Below are 27,124 nucleotides of genomic sequence, written 5' to 3' on the forward strand. Positions count from 1 at the left end.
CTTATTTTCAAAATGGATCCTCAAGGAATCTTGTGATTGGCTTATTGATCATTACATCGGCGTAAATACGCCCCATGGGACACCCGATGAAATTTTCAGCGTGACGTTTTAACACAGACATTCATATACATGATATCAAAACAAATGTGCATAACCTTGTCAAAAATGTTGGACTCGGAGCTTGCATTTATAAATTTAATAAAATATTTGAAAATATACAAGTGCTCGGAAAGTACTCTGTGCAAGTAAGCTGTTCGCAGAAAAATAGTTCAAATATATACAATTTATGAATTAATGAGAGCCGAAGAGAAGAAAAAAAGACAAATAAGACGCAATGTTCGAAGATTTTGGGTTAGACCAATTTTTAAGGGGTTATACCCAGTCATAAATGTCAAAAAAATCGATTTTTTAGAAAAGACATTTTCTGAAAGTATATTATCTTATAAATATTCCCTGAAAGTTTCAAGTTGATCGGATAAAAATTCACAAAGTTATAGGCTTTTATGTAGACGCCCGTCGGAACGCTCGCGCGGGTTAGGTTAGATATACAGCGGCCTCGTGCCCTTCCCCTGGACCCTGGGTCCGCCCGGGGTCTAGGGGAGGGGCACGACCCTTCTCCCTAGCCGAGTATCTCGGCCTACTGTAGCGGACTTCAAGTTCGCTTTATGTTTGGTGCAGGGCAAAGTCGGTAAATGGCGCGTCGGTAGCGACGCTACATAAGGTCTTCCGACGGCCGCCATTTTGGATCCAGTGACTGTGTATTAGTGCACGTCGTACAATAGTTGTTACTGTGTGCGTAGTTCGCCATTCGCGGACCTTGGATCAGCTGAGCGTTGTGGTCGCCATTTTGGATCCAAACAGCTCGAAGTGCGGCGGAAGACCTTATGTAGCGTCGCTACCGACGCGCCATTTACCGACCTTGGTGCAGGGTCTGTGTCCCTTATTGTTAGACGAGTGCGTGGACTCGCACTCGTGTTTTTGTCTATGTGGAACCCCTCTACGGATAGAGGGGGTTCCTGTTCGCTTAGTTCGTGCACGTCCTAGTCCGTGTGCGTCTGTTATGGGGTGTGGACTTCCCCGGGCGAACCCTCCTCGTAGCCGATGAAGGGACCCCCTCGATGCGGTTGCTGGCGTCTCGGCGTCACACCGTTATCGTGCGGGGCCCCCGAGGTGATGGGATGATGACGCGCGTGCGCTCATCATCCGATCAGGGACGGTCTTTCTCTCGGGGATCAAAGCACTCCTATGTTGACCTACCGTGTGTCTTTCGTGTAATTGTTACGTGTATCCGGGCGCCTCGGCGCACGGACCGTCTCGTCACGTGATGTAATACCTCGTGTCTCCCGCGTGTCGTGACTATGGTCCATTGTCCTGTGTTTCAGGGAGAGTGTTTTTAGTGGGTGCAAGCCCCACATAACCCGGTGGCCGGGGCCGGGCGTGCGCGAGGCATTTTCACTCTTCCAACGGGAAACAAAAAAAAACAAAAAAAGATATACAGCGGCAGCTGCGTTAGGGACAACGTTCTCGCTTTCTACCTGCCTGTGAGTCGTGTATTGTATATTACCAAATGTATGTTTGTATGAGTACATTACAAAGGGTCTTGTGTAGCTGTGTACTGGCCAGTTCAACGGTATTTGACCCCAACGTACCCGAAACTCTGACTACTCCGAGACGCTGGCAGTGTGGCATTTGAAGCCGAGCTGTACAGTTGAGCGTTCGTGTTTCTGTAGATTTTCGAGTTGCCAATAATAATGAATGCGAAAAAGGGTTCGAGAGGATTAAGAACGTCCGACAACTTTCAAAAATCGAGGCCAAAAAAAAGGAAAAATGTTTTCAATCCGAAGACGGCGGAATCAAACGAAAGCAGTTTTAGTGCATCTGCGAAAAAAATTAAAATGCAAGACGAAATAATTGTGCCGCAAGATAGTAGCATTGAATATAGAGTTTTAAACTTTATAACTGTCTTCGCTGCAATTTCAACGTTTGTAAAGTGCAGAAAGTGTGATGGAAACATAAAATTTCAAACTGCGAACGCACGCGGCCTTGGTTTCAAAATTGCATTGCTCTGCGACAAGTGCGCGCCTCAGTTTATTCCTTCGAGCCCCTTCATTGCACATTCATATGAAATAAACAGACGGTTTATATTTGTGATGAGGGTGCTAGGATTAGGACTAAAAGGTTGTCAAAAATTTTGTGGATTAATGGATATGCCAGCGTTTCTTCAACAGAGTACGTACGATATGATTGTTAAGCACATGCACGGTTGTGTCAAAACGATTTCGGAAAAGCTTTTTAGGAGTGCCGTTAAAGAAGAAATAGCTGAGACTTGTAAAGAAAAAAACGTTCAAGAAACATCTGAATTGACTATTTCGGGCGATGGGACATGGAAAAAGCGAGGTACAAGTGCACTACTATCGATGATGTATGTACTCCATAGGAGTGAGTATCGGCCGAAACGCCCATGAATTTGCGGAGAAAGAAGATGCGGAACGCATAAACATTTCCAACAAGAGAGCGCAAGAGAACACCCGGGAGGGAAGAATGCTTCGTAGGCAAAGCAGATTGACGTTTTAGAGGCAGCAGCTACAGCTGAAGGCTTTCTGTATGGGCCTGGAATAGATGACTCTGTGTAAGTTAAAAAATAAATGTTTTAATTACGTGTAATCAGCTTTTGAAACTTTAAACGCGTTTTTCTCGAAACTACGTTTTCAAAGTCGGTGAGCAAGATATCTCAAAAACTACTGCATCAATCTTTCTGAAATCTTTTTTGTGCTTTTTTTAGATATAAAAATCTAGTGTTTAATCGAAGGATTTTTTTTTCCTATGTATACTTTCGTTTTGATGAACGAAAAATGTCCGGTTTTTTTCGCAAAATACAAGACTCTAACTTTAAACACCCGCCATTTTGTTTTAACTTAATATTTCGGAAATTTCATCGATTAACCACTAGATAAACTAATATACTAACGAAATCTTTTTGGTTTTTTGATTTTAGATAACCTGGTTCCGAACGGCAGTGCTCACCGCAAAAGTACTTTTCAAAAAGTGCTTCCCGGACACCGGCTGTAACTTCCTTATAAATGAATATTTTTACACGAAAAAATTACTGAATGTTCTTCAAATGTTACTGTTTTAAATACAAAACTTCTGTACAAATATATGCTTATGATTTTTCAAAAAAAATTTTCAAAAATTCGCTTTTTTTCGGCCTCCTGACTGGGTATAACCCCTTAATGCTGAAAGACGATTCGCACAGGGGCTAGCAACAATCTGGTGCAAGAAATGGTTTTCGAAGACAGAGAAAAATTTTTCAATTTTTCTCGACTGACACCAGAAATGTGCGAAAAATTGTTGCAGATTGTTTCACCACATATAGAGAAACAATTTGTTATTCGGGAGCCTATTTCTGCTCGCACTCGCCTTCAAATCTGCTTGCGATATCTAACTTCAGGGGATAGCATGGTATCCGTATCATACGCATTTCGTGTAGGACACAATACAGCGTCAAAAATAGTGTCAGAGACATGCGAAGTAATATGGGATACACTAAAAGATATGGTATTTACTATTTGTAAAACCAACAGAAGACAACTGGCGAAGAATAGCCGATGAATTTCAAGACAAATGGAATTTTCCCAATTGACGAAGAGTAGGACGACGAAGAGTAGTGCTCAAATAAGAGATGATTTTGCAACATTTTTTGAAACCACTGGTGCGGTTCCATGGCAATGGGAGAAGGTTTTGCAGAATAATTTTTAAAAACCAAAAAGTACAAAATAAATGTTTCTTTATTATTCGTTCCATATAAAAAAAGTATACTATATAGACTATATATTTCATGAAAAAATAAAATATGTATTTTAAACAGAATAATAAAGTTTGTACTATTTATTTATCAATTACACTTTAATGTAGTATACGTCGACAGTTTTTTGTAATCTTGTTTAAAACATAATTTTTAATATGTATATATACCTACAAGTGTATATACATACAAAGAAATATAAAAATGTGTTAAAATTTATGATAAACTAAAACAACAAAAATTTGAGTATTTAATATTGAATTTTTTATAAACTAAAACAAAAAACCATTCAAATAACATTCAATACTGAATTTTTTATAAACTAAAACAAAAGACATTTAAATAACATTCAATATTGAATTTTTATAAACTAAAACAAAAAGAACATTCAAATAACATTCATTATTGAAATAAACGGATATAAATTACTAATTATAATTATTATATATTGTATAAAATTAAATAAAAAATTATGTTCTTTGGCTTCCTCTTCCTCTGCCTCTGCAAGAAGCTGCAGAATTGCTATTTGTAGATGACGAGATTTTTTACGTGATAGCTTCCGCATCCCGTCTGATACACATGCTACAAAATAATCAATGGCATCTTTTTGTGGAACGGGAGTATTTAGAACATTTTTAAGTTCGTCTCGTAGTTCCGATGACATCAAAGAGTCACTATGTATATTTGCTGCAATAATAGGGTTTATTAAATTAGTGAAATGAAATCAGATTATATCATAATTATAGTTAATAAACCTGCTTTCTGAGTTCGAATTTTATTTGAATGAAGGAAATGAAAGAACAGTACATAGAATCGTCTCAGAAATTCGATGTTATAATCCGGAATAGACTTCAGTCAAAAGTTTGTTAATACATTGCGCCATTGCAGCAGAAACAGATATTTCAACAGTGTGAAACACATTAAATAATCATCATATAAAATGTACAAATAATATAATTCAATAAAGACATGACAATGAAAATATAAATAGTTAAATTCATTTCTCAAAATAATCGCAGTTGGAATTCAATGATGAATTAATTATAAGGAAAGTTTGTTGTGGTGGTATGAATCCCCTTTTCAGAATCAGTATTAAGCTTTTAAAATCAAAGAAACAAGTCTGGCAGAGTGAATACCTGAATAATGTTCTCAATGTAAAATTCATAAGGAAAACAGGTATGATAGTTCTAGTTGAAGCTTAATAGAACGCAAGAAAATTAAGTCATCATTGATTCGATATAAGATAAAACATAAATAGCCTTTCTCTTTGTTGAGGCATTAGTAATCACTCTAATAATTTTCCGAATGAAAGGTAAACGCAAGTAAGAATAAAATACGACGCAAGTATTATTGATAATGAAACGCTACGCTAAACTTTCAAGAATTAAACGCATGTAAATATTAAGAATTAAACGCAAAACGCTCGTAAAAATCGAGAGGGCATTATAAACGTTTGTAATATAATCTTTGTATAAAGATGTTAGTGAAGATTATTCGAATCTTCATAAAAGATATTCCTTTATCAGTTAAAAAATCACTCACAAGGGAACCTCGCGAAGTGGAAAATTCTGATTTTAATATAACTTTCCACACATGTAGGGGGAGTAAAAAGATGAATTTAGATATTTTTTATAGCTGCCCAAAAACGGTTTTAAGGGGTGAAACCATTGCTCATAGTAGAGCGGTTTTTTGCTTTTCTCGATATATCTCGAAAAATATTTGAGATATCAAAAAATGTTTCTTATAAAAGTTTTACAGTAAAATCTCTTCTATTCGACAACATTAATAATATTTTTTAAAAATAATTTTTTAAACAAAATTTTGATTAAAAATTAAAAAAAAAATTTTTTTAAACCGTTTTTGGGCAGCTATAAAAAATATCTAAATTCATCTTTTTACTCCCCCTACACGTGTGGAAAGTTATATTAAAATCAGAATTTTCCACTTCGCGAGGTTCCCTTGTCAGAAACAATTTTCAAGACGTAGAACAAATAGTGTGAATTTACTTGATAATGAATAATCCACCGGTAGGAATTGCATTCCGTCAATCATCTTAACTCATTCTATTTTAATTAAAAGAAAGGATAATTTCATCCTTTAGCATCATGCGCATGATACGAATGTTAAACTCTTACACTTTCGTGCCTCGTCGAGACGTCTCTGAATTTACTGTAATCAAGAAATTGATTACAGATCTCGTGTATGAAAATATTGAAAATACAGCAATGCCATGTATAGGCTAAGATGCCTTACCTCAGATCGTCTGAAAGACAAACGTTTCGAAGGAAACGTGAGATGAATCCGCATTGGATTCCAATGGCCGCTCTCCTTTGTACGAATTGCGTGTATCTTTTACACCGCGGTACATGGCCATCCACTCGGCGATAAATGCCGCTCGTTTAAAATTAGACTGAAGAACTGATAGTTCCTCTTCTAGTTATTATCGTGATCCCAATTCACGATACGGATTATCCTTATAAAGTCGGATTCTCGGGTTGAAGATCTTAGAATAGATCATACTATCCACTTCCTTCTAGAATATTCGAGAGCTGCGTAGTTAAGCATCGATACGTGCTCACTCCTCGAGCGATGGAACGGAAGTGAAGACGCACGCGTCGCGCGTCGAGTAGTTACCTATGATAGCGCCACGCAGTGAAACGCATGCGCAGCTCGAAATTAATCTAGATGGTATTAGCAGCGCCGCTATGTTGATAGTGTGTTTACAGGAGGTCGATAAAGTAGCTCACGGACTTGTTGATTCGACTCTTCAACATCAACTAACTGTTTTATCCCCGAAAGCTCTGTCTGTCCTTACTCTTAATTTGAATTTATGCTATATTCTGAACACCTATGTTTTTCATTATGCATCCAGGTTAAAAATAAATTGTAGCTTAAACTTTATAACTTCTGTAATATCTTGTAAATATTTATACAAACCTCCTAACATATTTTCAACCTCCTTCCACAGTGCTTTTTTTCGCCTTTGTCCGTTCGCTAAGTGGAATTTGGAAATTCCATAGTGCTGGCTTTGTTTGGACTATGTTGATTAGCATCTCATCGCGGTGATCTGTTGAAGACTGATGTTCATCGCCAGTGTCCTTCGATCTTATTTCATTGCTGTTTGGAACTTATTAAAATACAATTAGTTGTAGATTAAATGTAACATTTTAAACCTATGTATAACATAATAGGTGCTTTCCAGCAAGATAACACAATGTGACGCCCTCATCGGACACTTTAAAACACAGATAATGAACTCTTATTGTTATGTGCTCTTTAGGCTCGCACAATCAAACACGGCAAAATTCACTTTTCGAGATGTGTAGGAATTGTGAAGCACTCTGTTAAAAAATATATTACACAGTGCCGACTATGTGCATTGCTGGAAATCTACAAGTATTATTGTTGCAAAACTTACCAATGGTTACAACAAAGTCATCATCGATGGATACAGCATGTATCTTTTCATTATAATGTTTAAAACAGTTGTGGCGAAATATTTCTTCTTGTATGACGACAGCTAATATTTCGCCGCAATAACCACATTTTATGTTCTGAAATAAACACATTATTTGTTATAAATTAGTGTACCTCCTATAATGTGCATTTATTATATAAAAGGTGATAATATCAAATTTAAGAATAAAGATAAAAATATTATCTCAAAACAGAATTGATTCAAATTGATTAGCGTGCTTTCGCTGGATTATTATGAGTTTTATTTCGTGTGCCAATTATCTCTGCGAAATATCTCTGCCAATTATCTCAGAAAGTATTGATCCTAGGAGAGGAAGTTTTTGAAGTCAGCCTTCGGATAAGGGAAATTAAGGTATCTTCTAACTCTTCTTTAGGCAATGCGATACAGGTGCTCTAGTTCAATATAACTCTTTTAGTAGGTAAGCTATGGGCGCTCTAACCAAGGGGCAATGAGGGGGGGTGAGGGGCGGGGGGTATACCGCGGGAGAGGAGGGGGGGTGTACCGCCGGGGGGGGGGAACCGCGTTTTCGGGCACCGCGGGGGGGGGGGAGGGGAGGGACCGCGTTTTCGGGCACCGCGGGGGAGGGGGAGGGGGGACCGCGTTTTCGGGCACCGCGGGGGAGGGGGAGGGGGGACCGCGTTTTCGGGCACCGCGGGGGAGGGGGAGGGGGGTACCGCGTTTCCGGCGCCGCGGGGGAGGGGTCCGCGGGGTGAGGGGACCCGCGTTCGCGTTTTCGGGCGCCGCGGGAGAGGGGTCCGCGGGGTGAGGGGACCCGCGTTCGCGTTTTCGCCGCGCCGCGGGGTGAGGGGCGACCGCGTTCGCGTTTTCGCCGCGTAAATAAATTTATATTATACATAGAAAATTTGCTTACCACCGCTGGATTTGAATCAGAAACCCCCGGCTCGTGAGTCAGTCACATCCCGCACTGTGTGACACAATATTGATGAATACGTTTTGTATTGTCTATATATGTTACAGTTATTGTTAGCAGTAGAGTCTCTTAGCAGTATAGGCCATAGTCTCTTAATTTTAGACAATAATATATACACTTAAAATAGTTAAAAAAATACTATTTCAAAGCAGTTAAAATTTACACAAAAACACACATAGGACACAGATTACATGGTGAAATTAAATATAATGGGTCTCCACATGACGAACAGAAGAGACCGTCCATTAGTATATAAGGCCTGGAGTCATGTTTACGATAAACGTACAGCATTGAGAATAATCCACTGATTCTCACAATGCATGACGCACAAAACTTCACCTGTCCTGGAGTGAAATAACAGTATGTGCAGCACATCTTTGTCAGAGGATTTAACGCATTAATTTCAGCTTGATTCAACACTCTGAAAATTTCATCCGGAATATCCTCATCAGCCATTTCACTATCATAACATGAATCGTCTGACAATATAGCATCATCATCAACTTCCATTCCTTCCTCTTCATTCACTTCTATTTCTTCAGGCACTTCCATTTCTTCATCGTTTGCTTCAACTTCCATTATTTCTTCTCCTTCAAACTGCAATTCTTCGAAATCCATTTTATATACACTCTGTTCCACTCACGCGCTAAAATATAAACTTTGGAAAATATCCGAAGTTTCTTTTCCAATCAAATTCGCTGTTGAGAAACTCCCGGTTCGATCGAAGATCGGCGATTCCCAATTCGCGACGGATCAAATATCGCGCTACGTCGACGTTCCACAAGTTCAATCTGCTACAATTTCTCATGCGCGGTTCGCTGATTTTCACGATCCTGAATTTAGAATTGAGCACCGGTTTGCACAATTTTATGTACTCGTCGCTCATATCGCGTCATGTGCTGTACTCGCGACTTTCGGTCCACGACTACTGAGCATACCCTCAAATTCATCCTTCTATATCCCACTATTGTCACATCGTTTGTTTAACATATCTAATTTCACAATGATCTCAGCATCCGTACGGATGCGCCTTGCGAAAAATCTACGATGTACAGTTTTGCACGTGTGCGATGAAGTCACCGCGAGACACGTATGTTCATGAAAACGATATCGCGCCATTAACTTTCAATGGTTTATCTGTATAACTGCTATTGAACCGCTATCAAACTTCTTTAAAACAGCTATAAAACAACAACTAAAAACAGCTATCAAACAACTAAAAACATCTTTAGAAACAACTAAAAACAACTAAAAACAGCTATCAAACAACTAAAAACATCTTTAGAAACAACTAAAAACAACTAAAAACAACTATCAAACAGCTATCAAACAACTAAAAACAACTAAAACAGCTTTAAAAACAGCTATCAAACAACTAAAAACAACTAAAAACAACTAAAACAGCTTTAAAAAACATCTATCAAACAACTATCAAACAACTAAAAACATCTTTAGAAACAACTAAAAACAACTAAAAACAACTATAAACAACTAAAACAGCTTTAAAAACAGCTTTTGAACAGCTAAAACAGCTTTTGAATAGCTTTTAAACAACTAAAACATCTATATTATGTTACAAACTATGTGGGAAAAGGAAATAAAACATTTTATATATACATATATAGTTTATTTTAAAAAAATCATAATTTTTTCTGGTGTCGCGACCACCAGTTACATATTTTTAATACATTTTGTAATGCGCAATTCTTAACATGTTTTTCACATCTTATAGTATTAGTAACATCTAGATTATTTAAAGATTCGATATCTTCGTAATCGGCATCCAAAGTCTCAATGTTTAGATTTTTTCTAGCTTTATTCTCAAGTAGATCCACCAGCCATTCTCGGTTCTGGCATCCCTTGACATACACAAGAGTCGACGTCTCGTCGCCCTCTCCAAGCACGGCCGATATAATTAAATGTTTCGCCATGCTGTATGGCACGTTTCCATCCTCCCATCGTAGTCCATGGTGATTTGCAATCAACCAAGAAGCGCATGATTTGTCGGGTTTCGTGAGGAGACTCCATGGCATGGGACATGTAAAAATGTAATGCGCCAAAACTGTCCCGTTTCTCAGAACCGCCACCTCCTTTACGACAAATTTCATCCCAACGGTGAAGCCTTGCAGATCGACAAACGTTGGTACGATCATGACGAAACGACGGAGCAATCTGTATCTTATCGCGGTACATCAGTGTATCTTATATCGCAATACCCGCTGATATTGCAATTTACATGATTTTGCGCACTACGTTCGACAATGGACAGTATTCGATTACGCGATCATGCAAAATGAGACAATAGGCGGTAGTATTTGCCGGTACATTCTCTTTGCAGTCAAATTCTATTCGCACATCCACGGTGGCGCTCTTGACAGATTCGTTTTGTCGCGAGCAATCGATGACAACAAAAGGTCCTTCCATCAGGAATGTATACAAGCTGCAAAGCGTATCACTGGAATCGTATCCGTAATAAGCTTTACGAAAACGCGCATACATATCGAAAAGGACGGCGTATCGATTTTTGCCAAAATCCAGATTCAAGTCGTCGTACGGATAAAATTCAGAGTTTAGATAAAGTTTCACGTCGGTCAAGTTACAGTCATCGAATACGCTAACATTTTGAGACATGATATTCTTGCGCCCGGTCTGCAGCGCAAAGATAACGTATCGCGGCTTCTCCAGCTGAGTCGCCGTTTTGACGGCCCACGAATGCTTGGTCGTGCTCTGCAACATGGGGTACTCGTACAGATCCCACGAACGGAAACTAACACTAAGATATCGCCCGCTTTCCAAGGCCCGTAGCATGGATAGCTTATTGATCTCGTTTAATGTGACGTGAGGCATTCGCCACTGTACTTTAAACAATTCAATTTCCGGCTCCGTCGCCGGATTTCCCACAATGCAATTGTTGTCGCTGCGCGCTCGTATCAAAATTAATTCGTGACGAGCGTTAACAACCACGCGTTTGTAATCCTCGCAAAAGCCCAGCAACCTCTTGAGCGGTACGCAAAAGTTGAAGTATCCTTCCGGTATGCTCGATGAAACGTCCCATCCAGCATTCCGCATGAGTTGAGAATCATTATACGATAGCGATACATAGTTCTTGATGGTACTGGTTATTCCAACGTTTCTGTTGCGATCAATCTCCACACCGTTGAGCTCGTATCGAATCTCATCGAACATGAACGCTGCACAATTATTCGCAAGCGTTGCCTGAAACTCGTCATTCCTTTTCTTTATCGTCAATCTTCCTTCAACGTAGAGAAAGCTCTCGCACGGCAACGTGTATAAATCCTGTTGTTGTATGGGTATTCTTATCTCATCGTTATGTCCAAACGTTGTGTTGGCGTACGGATTGTACGTGTGTGTCTCAATCTTGACGACGCTGTCGTCAAAGATCGGTTCACCTCCAATGTTTAAGATATTAGCCATTTCGTACGACGAAACCCAATGATTTCAGAAATTCAACGTTCGACGCCGTGAGTTTCTTCTTTGGCGATCGGATTGTCTCTCTAATTTTGTTTCTCGTCTGTTGCACCTGCTCAGCTTCGTTCAGTACGAGCATCTCACGTTATCGCTGTCGTCTTCGTACATGCAGTCTAACGGTGATCTCCTCTCCACGAAAATCAATCAATCGGCCGTCCTGATCCACGACGCGAAGCGTCAAGTCCGAAATGCTCCGTACGATGATCGGAAGGTAAATGATCTGTGCCGGCGTTTCCGATATCTTATATCCTGGAGGCACACTCGGTGAAAACTCGTGTATCGTGTGCACGTACTTGTCGTTGCTGTACGCACCCGCGGTCACGTTACACTCTATGCGAATGATGTTTACGTTGATGATATTTATCGGAACATCCGATTCGTGCCATTGTCGCGACTCCAGCACGCGATTCGCTGAAAATCTCAGCAGCGATCCAATGTTGTTCGGTTTGGCGAAATTTATCCGATAAGCGCACTTGATCTCGCTCTTCATCGTATTGTTATTAGCCCGAATAATAATCAATGGGTGCGATTCATCTTCGTTTATCGAGACATTATTGGATTGATTCCATAAAAGAGCGCGTTTCAGATACATGTCTATATCACGCAATTCGTACGATCCTTCGGGTATGGTAATCTCCTTGTCGTCGTCATAGTAGAATTTATTGTTCGACGAATTTACATTCGGTATCGTGTGATAGGTTTCAAAATCTGTCAGACCGAGCTCGTAATCGCCATCGCTCAAATCCACGGCGGGAAAGTAGCTTACCGCGAGGATGCTGCTCTTGCCGGTGAGCGTAAATGTCAGTGACATGTTTGAATGAATACTGAGATTAAACAGCGTAACGCCGGTCTTTAAATTGATTGTCAGCCGACTGTAGAAAACGCAGACACAGTTGTCCACAATTGCTCTGATCGTATCGCTGATATGGCGTGCGATTGTACTCTATTACATTGTTCTTTAGATACTGCGCCAATTCTCTCGGTGGTCGAAGATTGCCAAAACTGTCGAAATATATGGCACGATCTTCCCTCTTCGCGTACGCCACCCAGTGAGTACCCGGTCCCTCAGTATTATCCAAATTCACGATACCGCTCTCGTTTCGACGTACACCGCCGATCGGTAACGAGTCGCGCATGAAAATACCTCGAAAATATGGAATGCGCATACGTTTTGCCAATTGTTGCAGTTGTACGTTGGTAGTTACGCCCTGGGGAATTTTTAGCGTCTCTTCGACGTTTTTTTTTTTCTTGAGACTCCCCGTCCGCGTTTGTATGGAGCGAGATAAAGTCCGTGACCTTCCATGGCGCGATTGTGACGTTGCATCTCTTCCAGCTGACGCCGCGCGGCTTTGTTATCGTTCACGGCCTTTGCGACTCCCGCCGCTCCGCCGACCAACGAACCGAGAACCCCTAATAACGGCAGGATCGGTAGGATACCGCCGCGTTTCGCTATCGGAAGTATTCGCTTGTTCTTCTTCTTTTTCTTCGTTTTCAAACCCATACCGAGTTTCGTTTTAGCCTTCATGGCCGCCCAGACGGTTGTAGCTGCAGCTCTCTCTCCGAGAGTCGAATCGTTCGCGGTGACACGTTTTCGCGCTTTCGCGGCAAGTATATTGTCTGCCACGTGTCGTTCTGCGAGATCGCTGCTACGCGAGTAGGCTATGTCGTGCTCGCGACACGCTGCGTCCAATGGATTAATACCCCGATCACTTCTTGCCAATCGTGTTTCTAAATGAGTTCCCGGACCGCAAAATTGATAGCCGGGAATGTGTAATTCGATCGGAAGCGCGTTTATCGCGCGATTCAACAGACCTCGACCTATCTTCGGCGACATTCGCCGCAGTTTTTTATCAACGGCGGCGGACCGTCGATGTGCGTTTGCTGACACGGCAAATTATAATGTATTAAACAGCGACGGTATTGCTAAACCTCCGAATCTGCCTTGATATGTTCGGGAAGCTTATCCCACAAATAATCTATATGATTATAAAACTGCCGTAGTAGAATGACCTTTGGTATATACTTTAACTGCTCGGCGGTTAAATTGTAAATATCGCTGTTATCCGACACGAGCAAAAACATTTTAAAGACTGAGCATCTCAGCTCTACGCGCCTCTATAAATAGGCCAGCTTTCTCGATACTGTTTTTCATTCGTTGTGGAGGGGAGGTAAAATGCGGTTCGTACGACAATCGCGGACGATCAAAGTGACAAACTTTGACGATAGGATACAGTTAACGAAAGAGGTACGCAAACATGGAGACATGCTACCGATTTCTATACGTGGTATCATCTGCGGTCCGTCGAATTGCGGCAAGACAAACGTCTTGATAAGCTTGCTGGAAAGTCCGCACGGTGTACGTTTCGAGAACGTGTATGTGTACTCGAAATCGTTGCAACAGTCGAAATACCGATATTTGGAGAATATACTAACACCGATAGAAGAAATTGGCTACTTTACGTTCTCGAATAACAGTGACGTCATTCCACCGAGCGATGCGCTCCCGAATTCTATTTTTATCTTTGATGACGTGGCATGCGACAAGCAGGATACGATAAGAGAATACTTTGCAATGGGCCGGCACGCGAACGTTGACTCCTTCTATCTTTGTCAGACGTATGCAAAGATACCGAAGCATCTTATACGCGACAACGCAAATTTATTGATTCTGTTTAAACAGGATGGTACCAATCTGAAACACATATTCAACGATCACGTAAACACAGATATGTCATACGATGATTTCAGTAAATTGTGTCATACATGTTGGCAACAAAAGTATGGATTCGTGGTGATAGACAAGGACAGCGCGATTTCGAATGGTCGATACAGAAAAGGATTTAACGACTTTGCGATACCGAAACGTGGTTAGTTGTTGTCGACGCGCCGATTGAACAACGTTATCGCGACATGGACAGCGGCGAGGAGATTAGAGAGCGCGAGAGGATAGCAAATCAAATTGCGAAAACGAGCGATTCGATTCGCAAAAAGTATCACGCCTTGAAAACCGGTAAAATGGAGGAAGATATCGCGTTGGAGAGACACTTTAAGCCCATCATCGAGCCTCTAAGGCAGATTGCCGAAAACACCGTTGGCAAAGAATCTGACGTGTCAAAGATTGAGAATGAAACGGCGTGGGAAGACGAAGAGCCAAAGTTCAAACGAAAACGACCAAACGCCTCGTTTAACGACTCTGTAATGGCTTCAACTCCGGTTACGTTGAAACGATCGATAAATGTGCCATCTAATTTGAGCGAAATAACCAAAATTTTACAACCGCATAAATCGAAACGATCGACAGGTCCATTGAATGAACCACCGATAACCTCCGCGCCTTCCGTGCAACCCACAATGCTCGAATCACTCGCAAACGAAGATGTTTTCGAAACCACGGATGACTCACTCGTGACGTCCGTTCGACAGCAGTTGCAAACATCTGAAGGTCGAGAAACGTTGCGAGATCACTTTGGTCTATTGGGCCAAAAGTACGTCGGGGCAGTTCTGAGCGGCGATCAAGAAAGCGGTATAGACACCGTATACGGCGTTTATTTCAGCAACGATGGAATGATGCTCGGTAATAAACGTTTTGACGTGAACAACGCGGACAACATAATTATCGACGGCATACGATACGCTGGCACACGCGGTCTTTACGAGTTGATCTTTAAGAAATTTCCCAATGACGATATCTACACGGAGGACGATATGCAAACATACAAGAGCATTCTGTTGACGACGAGTGCTCATAAACGCAATTATGATGCTCACGCTCGAATAAATGGCAACAGGGGATACAAGTACACACAAATAATCGCACCGTTGATTTCGGGTAAAAAAGCTGGAAAAGGTATACCGCATGCCATGACATTAAACGGCAACAAGATCGACCATATAATTGCATCGTCGATTTCGGGTAAAAAAGCTGGAAAAGGTATACCGCGTGCCATGACATTAAACGACAACAAGATCGACTATGTTCATTGGGACGATCCCAACGAGCTTGTAGATCGTCTCCGATTGCTCGAAGCTTCGCGCCTAGCGGGTCACACCGGTCACGATAACGAGATCCTGTCGATTATCGAGGAACTTCGCGAGGCTGGACTTATTATAAATTAAACCGCGCGTCGGCGAGTCGTTCAATCAACATCGAAATACCGATCAACAAGTTTGGTATATCGCTCGGAAGAGGCGGTGCGGAACCGTACTATCAATGGAGCGGATTAATCAGAAATTACGTGCGCGATAACGCTCTTTGCATGGTCGCCACCGACTTTGACGCGAAATCGCGCAAGATTCGACGGATAGCGCCGCCTGTAGATGATGGCGATGCAGCCAATAAACGTTACGTGCAGCAGAGCGTGCAAATTTTGAAAGATCAGCAGGATGAAATCGAGAGAAAGATGGCCGCATTCCAGAATAACGTGCAAATTACCCTAAACGAACTTCAAAAGATGATTCAAGATGTAATTGCGAATCATCGCGAATAGATAAGAACGTACATCTGATCGCTGCATCAGTTGCGCGTCAGCGTCATGGCTAGTAAGAAGCAATCAACTGAGAAACGGAGGCTGGTGGAAGAACTACACGCTCCTGCGAGAAGAAATTTTTCGCGAAGACGCGTCATAGTGCGCGGATACGATGACCTGTGGCAGGCGGATGTGGTCGAGATGCGTCCATACACGCGATTCAACAGAGGCTACTACTACATACTCACCGTTATCGACGTGCTGAGCAAGCACGCATGGGCCGTACCGCTCAAGGCCAAGAGCGGAACCGAGGTTACTACGGCGATAGCGAAAATAATTCGAGACGGCGGAAGATGTCCGAAAAATCTGCAGACTGACAAGGGCAAAGAATTTTACAACGCAAACGTGCAGAAACTCTTGAAGAAACATAATATCAATCACTATTCGACCTATTCCGTAATGAAGGCATCGGTCGTCGAACGATTCAATCGCACGCTCAAGAACGATATTGGAAAATGTTTACGCTCAACGGAAATTACAAATGGATCGGCTTGCTGCCGGGTCTCGTATCGGATTACAACGCGCGAAAGCATCGAACTATCGGCATGCGACCCATCGATGTTACCCCCGCGATCGCCGACAAGCTCCTAACAACGGTGTACAGCCACGTAAAGATCGCTGCTCCCGCGCGATTCAAAGTGGGCGACTCGGTACGCGTGAGTAAATTCAAGACAATCTTCGAGAAAGGATACACGCCAAATTGGACCACAGAGGTGTTTAGAATCATCAAAGTGCAGAAAACTAATCCCGTGACGTACCTGTTGGAAGATTCCTGCGGAAAACCCGTCGCCGGCGGCTTCTACGAATACGAGTTACATCGCGTTGCCAATCCCGACGTGTATCTCGTTGAAAAAGTTTTGCGCAAAAGGGGGGATGAGGTTTATGTAAAGTGGTTAGGATTTGATAATTCACACAATTCATGGATACACAAGAATAATGTATTGTAAAAATTTATTACAATATAAAAACATATTATACATACAAATGAGTCATTTATTTTCATACATATCTAAATGTATTTACAATTGTATTTTACAATGATATTTTATAATGCCCCCATGGCAGCGTCTCGGTAGAACCGGGTATAATGTATCGTTTATCATCGTACGGACTTAGAGCTATTTTCGTTTCGGACACGGTGTATACCTCGTGCTGTTTGGATCTTATGCAGGTCTGCTGTCGCGTCATTTCAATTTCATCGCGCAGACACCGCGTGTAATCGTCGAACATTATCGACCTGGCTACGACGTTACTCTTAACACCTTTAGCTTTTTTCGTATCTTTCTTACCGTCTACTCGCAAGGCATACATCTTTGCTCTAAGCCCGACGAATTCGGTCATTATCGCACCGTTATTTTCGTCTTTCATTAAGCCCGGAACTTTTTTATTGGCGAATGGGATACCGTACGCATTATCGACCACGTAATCGCTAGTATCAAATCTAATAATGTGGCGCTTCATGGTGTCATACACATCTTCGCACTCGATGTGATAAATGAGACTGTCAGTATCGGTGTACGTGACTTTACACTTGTCGCGATACAACGGTAACATGTACTCGTGATGAAATTCGTACAAACATGTCTTGGATATATCGAGGATGCACATACCCACGTAGATTGGTTTGTCGAACTTCACCTCGAGTTTTCGCATTTCTATTGCTACTAAATTCTCCGAAAAGACGCTTCGGCTATGAAAATTTGGTTTCGCGATCAATGCCTCCGCGCCGTATCTACCCTCCCAATGAGTCACGAGTCGCACGTCAACGTGATTGCGCACATTCTCCATGGTTTTGCCAAACACAGCATTGTTCATCAATTTGTATAAATTTTTCTCGAAATCATTATTGGCCAATGTTCTAAATTTCGTATTAAGTTCTATATAATCGCGAAGCCATGGAGATTGCGCGAATTTCAATATGCGGTGAATCTTTGCTACACGGAGACCGTGACGAGTGCACTGCTGCAGGTTGCGATAATGTATGACATAACGTTTCTTATCGTATAATGTTGCGAGGAGCTTGTCCTGTCGCTTACCGGGTGGTTTATCGCGCGTCGGACAGAATGGTAGGTCAGTGTGCGCGTCGTGAAGATGTTGCGGATACTCCAAGTCGACTTCGAGAATGTAGCCTATCGTGGAATCCACCGCAACATCCATAACATTAAAATCGGTTACGTCGTCGACCCATTGAAAATCTGCGTAAGGCAATGGTTGACACATTGCCCAGCCGTATAAGTTGTTTACGTCAAAATACATCAGATATGACGACGGTTTCGATGGATCGTACGACTGCATGTACTTGTTGTTGGCCAGCGCGTATCTGTTTGAACATTGACTCAAACCGCCGCGTATGCCGCGTTCGATAAACATGACCATGTCAATGTCAGTGAGCAATTCGAAATTGATACGTGTATGCTTCAACATAGCATCTCACGTAAAACCTGGTAGAGTATAATAATACGCCGGATCGAGTCCATAACTCGCGACGCAGCTATCGCGAAAATTTTCAAAGATAGGGTGAAAGACCCAATTACTGGCATATTAAGCATTCAGTAACATTTGATTTAATATAATATATACAAGCAATGATACTTTATCTTTTTAAAATATTTTTTTCGGATTGCTCCAATTATAAACTTTATAAATAAAATTAGAAAGTTTAAATAAAATTGATTCTTAATTTTTAATTAATATAATAATGACCAAGCTCAATTGCACCTAATACTGGTAACCTCTAAATTTTATGTTCCTAATTCTGGCAACCAGATGAACACATTACTGGTAGTTTTTCTAACCAAACTTTTTATTCCCGACTGCTGCCGGCCGAAGGTTTGCACAACGGAGGGAATATTCGTTTCACCTAAGTATATACCTAAGTATACTTACATGACAACCTCACCAGGTGTGTCAAGCAAATTTTAAGAGAATAATAGGTATCTAATATGTGAGAATGATAGGTATTCCGATGATCCGTGTTTACGCTCTTATCCATCAAAACAAAGTCGACATAGAAGTTTAGAGGTTATTCTGTCATTCACCAAGCTGCCAGTATTATGTTCATTTCATGATTTATGTCCATAATACTGTTGACAGTATTAGGATTTATGTCCATAATACTGTTGACAGTATTAGGAAAAACACGAAAAAGTGAACATATTACTGACATGAATAATTATATTATAAAAATTAATAATTTATTCCATATATATTTTTTTTTTCTTTAATTTCAACATTATTTTATCAGAAAAATGTGTTACCGTGAGACTTACTATTCAAATTTTGCCTATAATCGATAATCTTTGCAGCTACTTTCATCTACTCTACTAATAAAAATGGACGTAACTCAGCAGAAAAATGAGTTTCTCGGACTTTAAGTATTTTTTTTCATTAGTGGATTGGCTTTTAGTTTCAGTTTATTGTTATAATAATAACCAGATTTCTTGAAGATTTTATTAAAAATTAATAAAATAATATAAGATATAGTTTTCATATTTTAAAAAGTATTTTAATTTTGATTGACAGTAATATGGACACTGTCAGTAATTGGGTCTTTCACCCTATCGGCCAACAGCAAGACATCGGTTTTGAGATATAAATCGCTGTAGTCACCGAGCGTTCCAATGGAGAACCGCTGCCAGACGTTGACGGCGTGCGCGTAATCGCTCTCGGATACGGTGTCACCTGTCAATGAACTATAAAACGAGTCGCGCGGCGGTAAACACGAGTCCTCCAACTTTTCGACGCAGTCAATGTACTCATACGGAAATACGCCTTTTCGTGTCAGCATATCAAAATTTTCTGCGGATATTTTACAAAATTCGCGTTGCAATATTCGCAGTTTATCCTTGCTTAGATAAGATGCCAATTTGTCGAGACTAGCGGTGAGAAACTTGTACGAATCGATAAATCGCAATTTGACGCAAGTTTTCTTATCTTTATCTTCGGTGCTTTTAACGTTTTTTGTAAATGAAATGTATTTCTCTTTTGTGATTGGGAGCAAGTCTACATGTCCTTCGTACGCTGTTGCTATTTCAGTTATAATAAAATGCGCGTCGTAGCCAGATAAATTATGAAAAACTATGGGAATGCAATGCGAATCTTTGTAGTTCAGATTACAGTTTGAGTGCGCGGGACCTCTGTACTGACCGGTCAGATGACAATGATCGCGTACTCGCACGTCGTCTGGCTCGAACGGTTTTTCGCACACGTGACAGTGCGTTGCGCTGTTGAACTTTTCCCACTCGTCTCGCGTGAAATTCGCCATGGGTATATTAGTGGACAAGATTGTCTTTACGTCGTGAGCTAAACGTCTTAGCTCCTCGGCGAACCACGCGACGCAATCCTTATCGCGACGAAACCGATACATTGATAGCGAGTCGTCGTATGAGCAGCGCACGTAGTACCCTATGCTAAACACGCGATGATGTTGATATGTGTACCTGGACGTTTCCGGATCCGCTTCCATCTTCTCCAGGGTACATTCAAGGTCGGCGTATACGATAAACGGAACTCGTTCCTTCCTGCCGTGATTCTTGAAAGCCAACCACTTGTCGTTATCGCTCGGTAACTTGATCGCGCAGTCGTTCATCTCCTGACAGTCGACGGTGTGGGCTTCTAATTTCTCGCTGGAGCCGAAGTAGTGCAAGCATCTGTAAATAAAGAATTTTTTTTTAAATATATTTTTTTTACGTAAAAATTATTATTTATTAGGATGTATACTTACCGATCGCAAAAGTATTTCCGACCATGGTGCGTGCTCAGTTGCGAGCTCACGAGGCGGGACAGATTCTTGATCCATGCAAAATGTCCTACGTTGTCGTCCTGCACGTACAGCAGATTTACATGTCTGTCCATCTTTCGACCAGTAACCCGTATTGGCAAGATCGCAAGTTCCTTGTTTTTTTTCTCGATGCTGAAGACGTTGATTAATATATCGTTGTGATTTTCAAACCGTTTAATTTGATCCAACGTCATTGGAAATTTAATGTCTGTAAGATTTAGCACCGACGTGTAATGAGGATACGACGATTCCAGATCTGCATGTCTTTGGGCTGGATGCAGAGCAGCCACCACTGACCATGCAAAACATGCATTGTCCATTGATCGCACGTTTATCACCGCTCTCTTCAATTTAATTTCTCGCGGTATTTCCACAAAACACCCCGCGTGCAATGGATTATATTTGTTTACGTTAACAGTCAAATTAAGTATACGCGACAACGCCCATCCGCTATCACGTTCCTGGAATTCCTCCAGCGATGCTAGGGTAGGCTCGATGACGTGTCGCTTGTACCACTCACACAGATCGGACTCACGAAAGAGTTCATAGTTTCTCGTTGCGATACTTTTATTTGCGCGTTTGTCACCCGCAACAAATTCACCATCAAACATTGTGTTTATTTTTACATTGTCATGTCGTTGCATGACGTTCCGCACATGAATGAGTACAATGTCTCTCGCATCTTTGAGAAATGGATGAGGGTCGATGTGTTTGGAATTTATTACCACACCGGTCAGTATACGACTTTCAAAAGCCGTATCTATCTTGCGCCATCTGAGTCCTGTCTCACTCGCACTGTATCCTGCACCCACATGCACAAAACGTTGACGTACCGAGTCTTTCAGACCTTCGAGTCGTGCGATACAGGCGACCAACGACTGTTTGAGACCGATCGATAATCGTGGCCGTTTAATTCGGCTTTGTTCTTCCAACGATTCGATAAACTCGTCGCATCGTTGCTCCCACGCGGCAAAGTCTTCCCTCGAATTTAAAAGGGTGGATTGGTCCAACAACTCTTGCTCCATGTTCCTCTTTCTGACACAATTTGTTGCACTCGCGACTTCCAGTCCTCGACTATTGAGCGTATCCCCCAGATTCATCAATTTATATTCTACTAATGATGCATCGTTTGTTTTTATCATATCTAATTTCATCTCTGTATCCGTACATTTGCGCCTTCCGAAAAAATGCAAAATTTGCAGTTTTGCACGTGTGCGATGAAATCATTGCGAGACACGTATGTTCATGAAAACGATATCGCGCCATTGACTTTCGGTGATTTGATCTGTATCAATGCAGCAGCCGTACATCGGCGCTATTTGCAAAATTTGCAGTTTTGCACGTGTTCGATGAAATCATCGCGAGACATGTATGTTCTTGAAAACAATAACGCCCCATTGACTTATGTAAAATTGCAGAATTTGCAGTTTTGCACGTGTTCGATAAAATCATCGCCAGACACGTCGCGACATGTTCTTGAAAACAATATCGCGCAATTGACTTATGCGAAATTGCAAAATTTGCAGTTTTGCACGTGTTCGATGAAATCATTGCGAGACACGTATGCTCTTGAAAATAAATCATATTTGATGCTATTGCCCGATGAGATGATCTCTCATCACGAATGTTCTTGACAAAGATATCTCATTTAACATATATGTGGATTGTGGTGGTGGTCACCATGCAGCAGCAGCCGTACATTGGCGCTATTTGCAAGATTCGCATTTTTGTACGTATAAATAGTCTACGAGGATTCTAGAGCGCAGTCAAGAGTTTGATACGGTTCGAGTACGTCGCAAACAGCCTCCAGTTACGATGAACACTTACGGTGCGAACTACTACGTTCCGATTCAGGATGAAACGTGCGAGAAACAGCACAATGAGTAAGTACCGCAAATTTTCGTATATGCTTGTGCAAAAAAAAAAATCTTTTATAAACATAATTGTATTTTTTCAGTTTTGATAAACCCCGCTACACGCCTCGTATTTTGGGAAGAAGATTTGCCTTGACATCGACAGCATATAAATTTTTGGATGTTGGAATCAACGCGGGACCTATGTCCTCTGTGGATATACTTATTGGTGATAACCGAGGCAATCGGATAATTCTGCCTCATGCAACGTGGGTGACATTCATCGAAAAACGTGCAGATATTCAGCGACTCGTGCAGTCACCGGCGCCTTCATCGCTAGCGTTTCGAGATCTGGAGCTCGTTAAAATACGTGACGCAGATATTGTAAAGTTGACATCGTGCGACACCAGCTTGTACATGAAACCGTCAACCGTACTCTTCCTGTTCGAACTAGAACATTGCGTCGAAAATGTATATTTTCAACTATGCCAAAATGTTCATGGCGTAAGTGAAAAATGTAAACAATTTGTAACAATTTTACGCCAAAATTGTATCACCGATAAATGTAATGCAGTTAGAATCTTGCATGAAGTTTATGATAAAAATTCGCTAATAGATTGCGAACTGTTGGCGTATGCTGTCGATACTATTGTGTATAATGCGCTACATAATAAATAAATGCATATAATATGATTTAAAAAGTTTTAATTATTTTTCCTTTTCATTTACCGTTCCCTGTCATTAAGCTGTCTTCGTTTATCGTTTAATTAAATGTAATATTAAAAATTAAATATTAAGATCTAAACGATTAAATATCGTTGGCGAAGAAAAGATACGCGATCGTGAGCGAGAACACGAACGGGAGCCGGGAGCCGGGAGCGAGAAGACGCGAGCGAAAACGCGCGAGGGAAAGAGAACGAGAAGACGCGCGCGAACGGGGGAGAGGGATCGCGCGCGACCGTGAAGACGCGCGCGAACGGGGGACGGGGGCGCGAGAGAACATCTACGAGGGGGAGATAACGCGAGCGGGAGCGTGCCGTGTGACGTCACGCGGACCGACGCGGCCATTGCACGCGGACTCCGCGGCGCGGCGAAAACGCGGTCGCCCCTCCCCGCGGCGCGGCGAAAACGCGAACGCGGTCGCCCCTCACCCCGCGGCGCGGCGAAAACGCGAACGCGGGTCCCCTCACCCCGCGGACCCCTCTCCCGCGGCGCCCGAAAACGCGAACGCGGGTCCCCTCACCCCGCGGAACCCTCTCCCGCGGCGCCCGAAAACGCGAACGCGGGTCCCCTCACCCCGCGGACCCCTCCCCCGCGGCGCCGGAAACGCGGTACCCCCCTCCCCCTCTCCCGCAGTGCCCGAAAACGCGGTCCCCCCTCCCCCGCGGTGCCCGAAAACGCGGTCCCCCCTCCCCCTCCCCCGCGGTGCCCGAAAACGCGGTCCCTCCCCTTCCCCTCCCCCGCGGTGCCCGAAAACGCGGTCCCCCCCCCGCGGTACACCCCCGCTCCTCTCCCGCGGTATACCCCCCGCCCCTCACCCCCCCTCATTGCCCCTTGGTTAGAGCGCCCATAGCTTACCTACTTCTTTTACTATTTTTCTCTAAACTCTTATTCTTTCCTTCTAAACGGATTATAAATCTTTCCGGATCTTTACCAAACAGTTACCGGAAAATAAGAATTTCTCGTTCAATTTCAAAAATATTAGTAACATCTTCAGTGGTTCATTCTGTGTATCAAAATACATTATGTTACTTTTTTACCTTTAAAATTTTTTGTTTGTTTACGGGTGTTTGCAAATCTAAACCATTCCATTATAGAATGTTCTAAGTCTTTCTCTGTATTACAAGGGATTGTTGTCTAAAAGCCTATAAAACAAGAAGAATTTAATATAGTTTAGACAAGAGAAAGGTTATAATTTAATATATACATAACTTAATAATAATAAGCAGCTTTACTTACGACTTGCATAAAAGCTTCTTGGTCATTTTTTAGCATTTCCTCAAAAGTAAGAAAACTGTCAATAGAAGTTAAGGAAAGATGTTCTCCAATCTTAATATCTTGTACAACGTTTTCCTTATGATATATTGTTCACTAATGTTTATCTTAGCCAGGGTCAATTTTTTCAAATCGTTTTTATACGTTATCGTTTACATATTTCGCCAAATTTTGAGGTTATTTTATAGAAAGTTGTTTGGTACCATCGAAATAATAGCATTGACGAACCTTGATGATATTTTTGATATGTCCAAAGACAAGTCTATTATAGAACGTAGATAGATTTGATATTTCCTTTCTTCTGTAAATCTCTCTTGTAAATCGGAAAATGAATCCTGCATCACCAGCTACTATTCATAGCACGTATGGTTAATTGAGTTCTTATCATTAATATACAACTTTTAGAATATAATAGTTACTTCCCACACAGCACAGGTAGATCCTGAGAATGTTCTCAGTATATCACAAACGTAGATTGTGTATATCCTGTTGATATTCGAAATACGTCTATGATATTTTGAGAACGTACTGAGGATGTTCTAATGTCTGCCCTAAAAACTTACTCAGTATATACTGAGAATATTTCTTGGTATATTGTGAGTATATTAAAAAAATATTTTGATCACATTACCAGTATCTACTAGAAAATATTTTGCTTGTTAACAAACCAAACAAATAATTTTGTTGCGTTAATGCAAACAAATTTTTGAATTTTGCTCTTTGTCGACTCTTACCGAAGAAAGTTTAATGCCCTGCAAAGCAGATATAAACGAAGGCCCCGGATGAGGAGCACACTTCGTAAACAAAAAGGGTTATGTCAGAGGCCCTGCTGGTGAGCACGTCCTGACTGGCGAACTTGAGAACGCTGGAGAAACCCTGCCGAGCTGCCCTAGATATAGGAGTCGATGTTGAATCTTAATTACGCGAAAGAATACTGGCGATGCGCCGCGTAGCGGGCGCGAGCCGAACTCTCCTGCCGCGCGAGCTCGCGCTGCCGCCCGCGTGATAAATTTCGAATATTGTTAAAATATCAGTAAAATAATATACTATTCTGATAAATTTAGCATATCCTGAAAATATTCGATAAATAGACCGAATATTACTGATAAATTTCGAATATTCTTAAAATATCAGTAAAATAATATACTGCAAAATATATTATAGAGATATTATCAGTATATCTTGTACATCTATAGTATATTGAGTATTAATTCAGTATATACGAATGATATAATGTGCTGTGTGGGTTACTAATATATAAATATGCTGTAAATAAAGAGCACTCCGCACTGCTCGATCCACACATGTGTGTACGCACTCACGCATCGTATGTAGGATAATCATGTACATCATGGCTGTCGCGATGAGCATTGCGTACAATATAAAACAATAACATTATAACAACCGAAAATTAATATACTACCAACCATGGTGAAAAGAAAACAAGGTGTGCTCGTTAGAGGGGTTGAAATTGAGCATGTTCTGCGCAGACATGGCGACGGCCAAGCAAGCGCCATATTGAATATATATAGATATACTTTATGTATATACATACGTCAGAAGTGAACGTGTTTCGGCTTAATTTGTCTTTCTAATCTCCTTTCTTTCTCCTCTCTACCCTCCGTTTTCTCCCCCTCCATTTCCCTTCTTTCCCCCTCTATTTCCATCATCCATTCCTCTCCTACCCCCTCCTCATCCAATACCCATTCCACTGCTTCCTGCCAACTTCCTCCTCCTGCTTTCCATCTTCTGCCTTCCTCCCATACATGCTCCCACGTTTCTTCCCTATATTCGCACATCCTACATTTCTTCTTCTCTTCCCCTTCCCAGTACCTGCTCTCTCTCATCTCACTCCCTAGCCTAAACCTCGCCACCCTTCTCCATCTGCTCTCTCCCCATCCCTTCTTTAGATACCCCGGAATACTCTCTCCTTTTATTACCTTGTACCACCTATTATATTCCGAATTCTCGATCTTCTCCCATCTCTCTTTCCTTTGTGTCTCCTTATCTCCTCCAAATAGCTTGCGGTGCCACTCGTCTCCTCTTCTCTCAACCTTTCCAGCTCTTTTAACCCCACTCCTCTGTCTTCAAAGAACCCTTCTCTCTCCCGTTCCCAGCTAGATCCTGCTCTCCCTTCCTTCTCCCTTCCCTTCAACTCTTCCCAACATAGCCTCGCTAGCTCACTACCTTTTCCCTCCTCTAGTTTCTTCTCAAATCTCCATGCCCTCATCCCCGCCCTCCCTCTTAGCTTCTCCCTTTGCAGCTCT

The 27,124-nt window shown here is 41.7% G+C and overlaps 1 protein-coding gene and 2 long non-coding RNA genes across 5 annotated transcripts; 1 reads left to right on the forward strand and 2 right to left on the reverse strand.

The window, feature by feature from the left end:
* Nucleotides 1–3,767: 3,767 nt before the first annotated feature.
* Nucleotides 3,768–26,482, reverse strand: LOC139779940 (uncharacterized). 3 transcript variants are annotated; one of them, XR_011720062.1, is made up of 8 exons: nt 24,822–26,482; nt 24,623–24,727; nt 7,224–7,359; nt 6,743–6,932; nt 6,440–6,653; nt 6,059–6,354; nt 5,812–5,974; nt 3,768–4,492 (listed from the first exon to the last, which is right to left on the reverse strand). It is a non-coding gene; the product is annotated as an uncharacterized lncRNA (long non-coding RNA). The 3 variants fall into 3 exon arrangements; XR_011720060.1 differs by having other exon boundaries at nt 3,900–4,492; nt 6,059–6,338; XR_011720061.1 differs by lacking the exons at nt 24,623–24,727; nt 24,822–26,482 and adding an exon at nt 8,155–9,438 and having other exon boundaries at nt 3,901–4,492; nt 6,059–6,338.
* Nucleotides 18,815–21,591, reverse strand: LOC139779938 (uncharacterized). The gene is made up of 2 exons (XM_071718468.1): nt 20,953–21,591; nt 18,815–20,878 (listed from the first exon to the last, which is right to left on the reverse strand). The coding sequence occupies exons 1-2, from the start codon at nt 21,327–21,329 to the stop codon at nt 19,735–19,737; spliced, it is 1,521 nt and encodes a 506-aa protein (XP_071574569.1). The 5' UTR covers nt 21,330–21,591; the 3' UTR covers nt 18,815–19,734.
* On the forward strand, nt 21,599–23,563 carry LOC139779942 (uncharacterized). Its single transcript, XR_011720064.1, has 2 exons — nt 21,599–22,892; nt 22,967–23,563. It is a non-coding gene; the product is annotated as an uncharacterized lncRNA (long non-coding RNA).
* Nucleotides 26,483–27,124: the final 642 nt, after the last annotated feature.

This window comes from Temnothorax nylanderi, unplaced genomic scaffold (genome assembly GCF_030848795.1).
Source record: "Temnothorax nylanderi isolate EJ_2023f unplaced genomic scaffold, tnyl_v1.0 TNYL_tig0251_pilon, whole genome shotgun sequence".
In the NCBI taxonomy this organism is placed as follows: domain Eukaryota; kingdom Metazoa; phylum Arthropoda; class Insecta; order Hymenoptera; family Formicidae; genus Temnothorax; species Temnothorax nylanderi.

Coding starts and splice junctions, on each gene's coding strand:
- LOC139779938 (XM_071718468.1), bottom strand. CDS start 21,329: ATGGACAATGCATGTTTTGCATGGTCAGTGGTGGCTGCTCTGCATCCA. Junction 20,879..20,952: donor CGGAAATACTTTTGCGATCG/GTAAGTATACAT, acceptor CTTTATTTACAG/ATGCTTGCACTACTTCGGCT.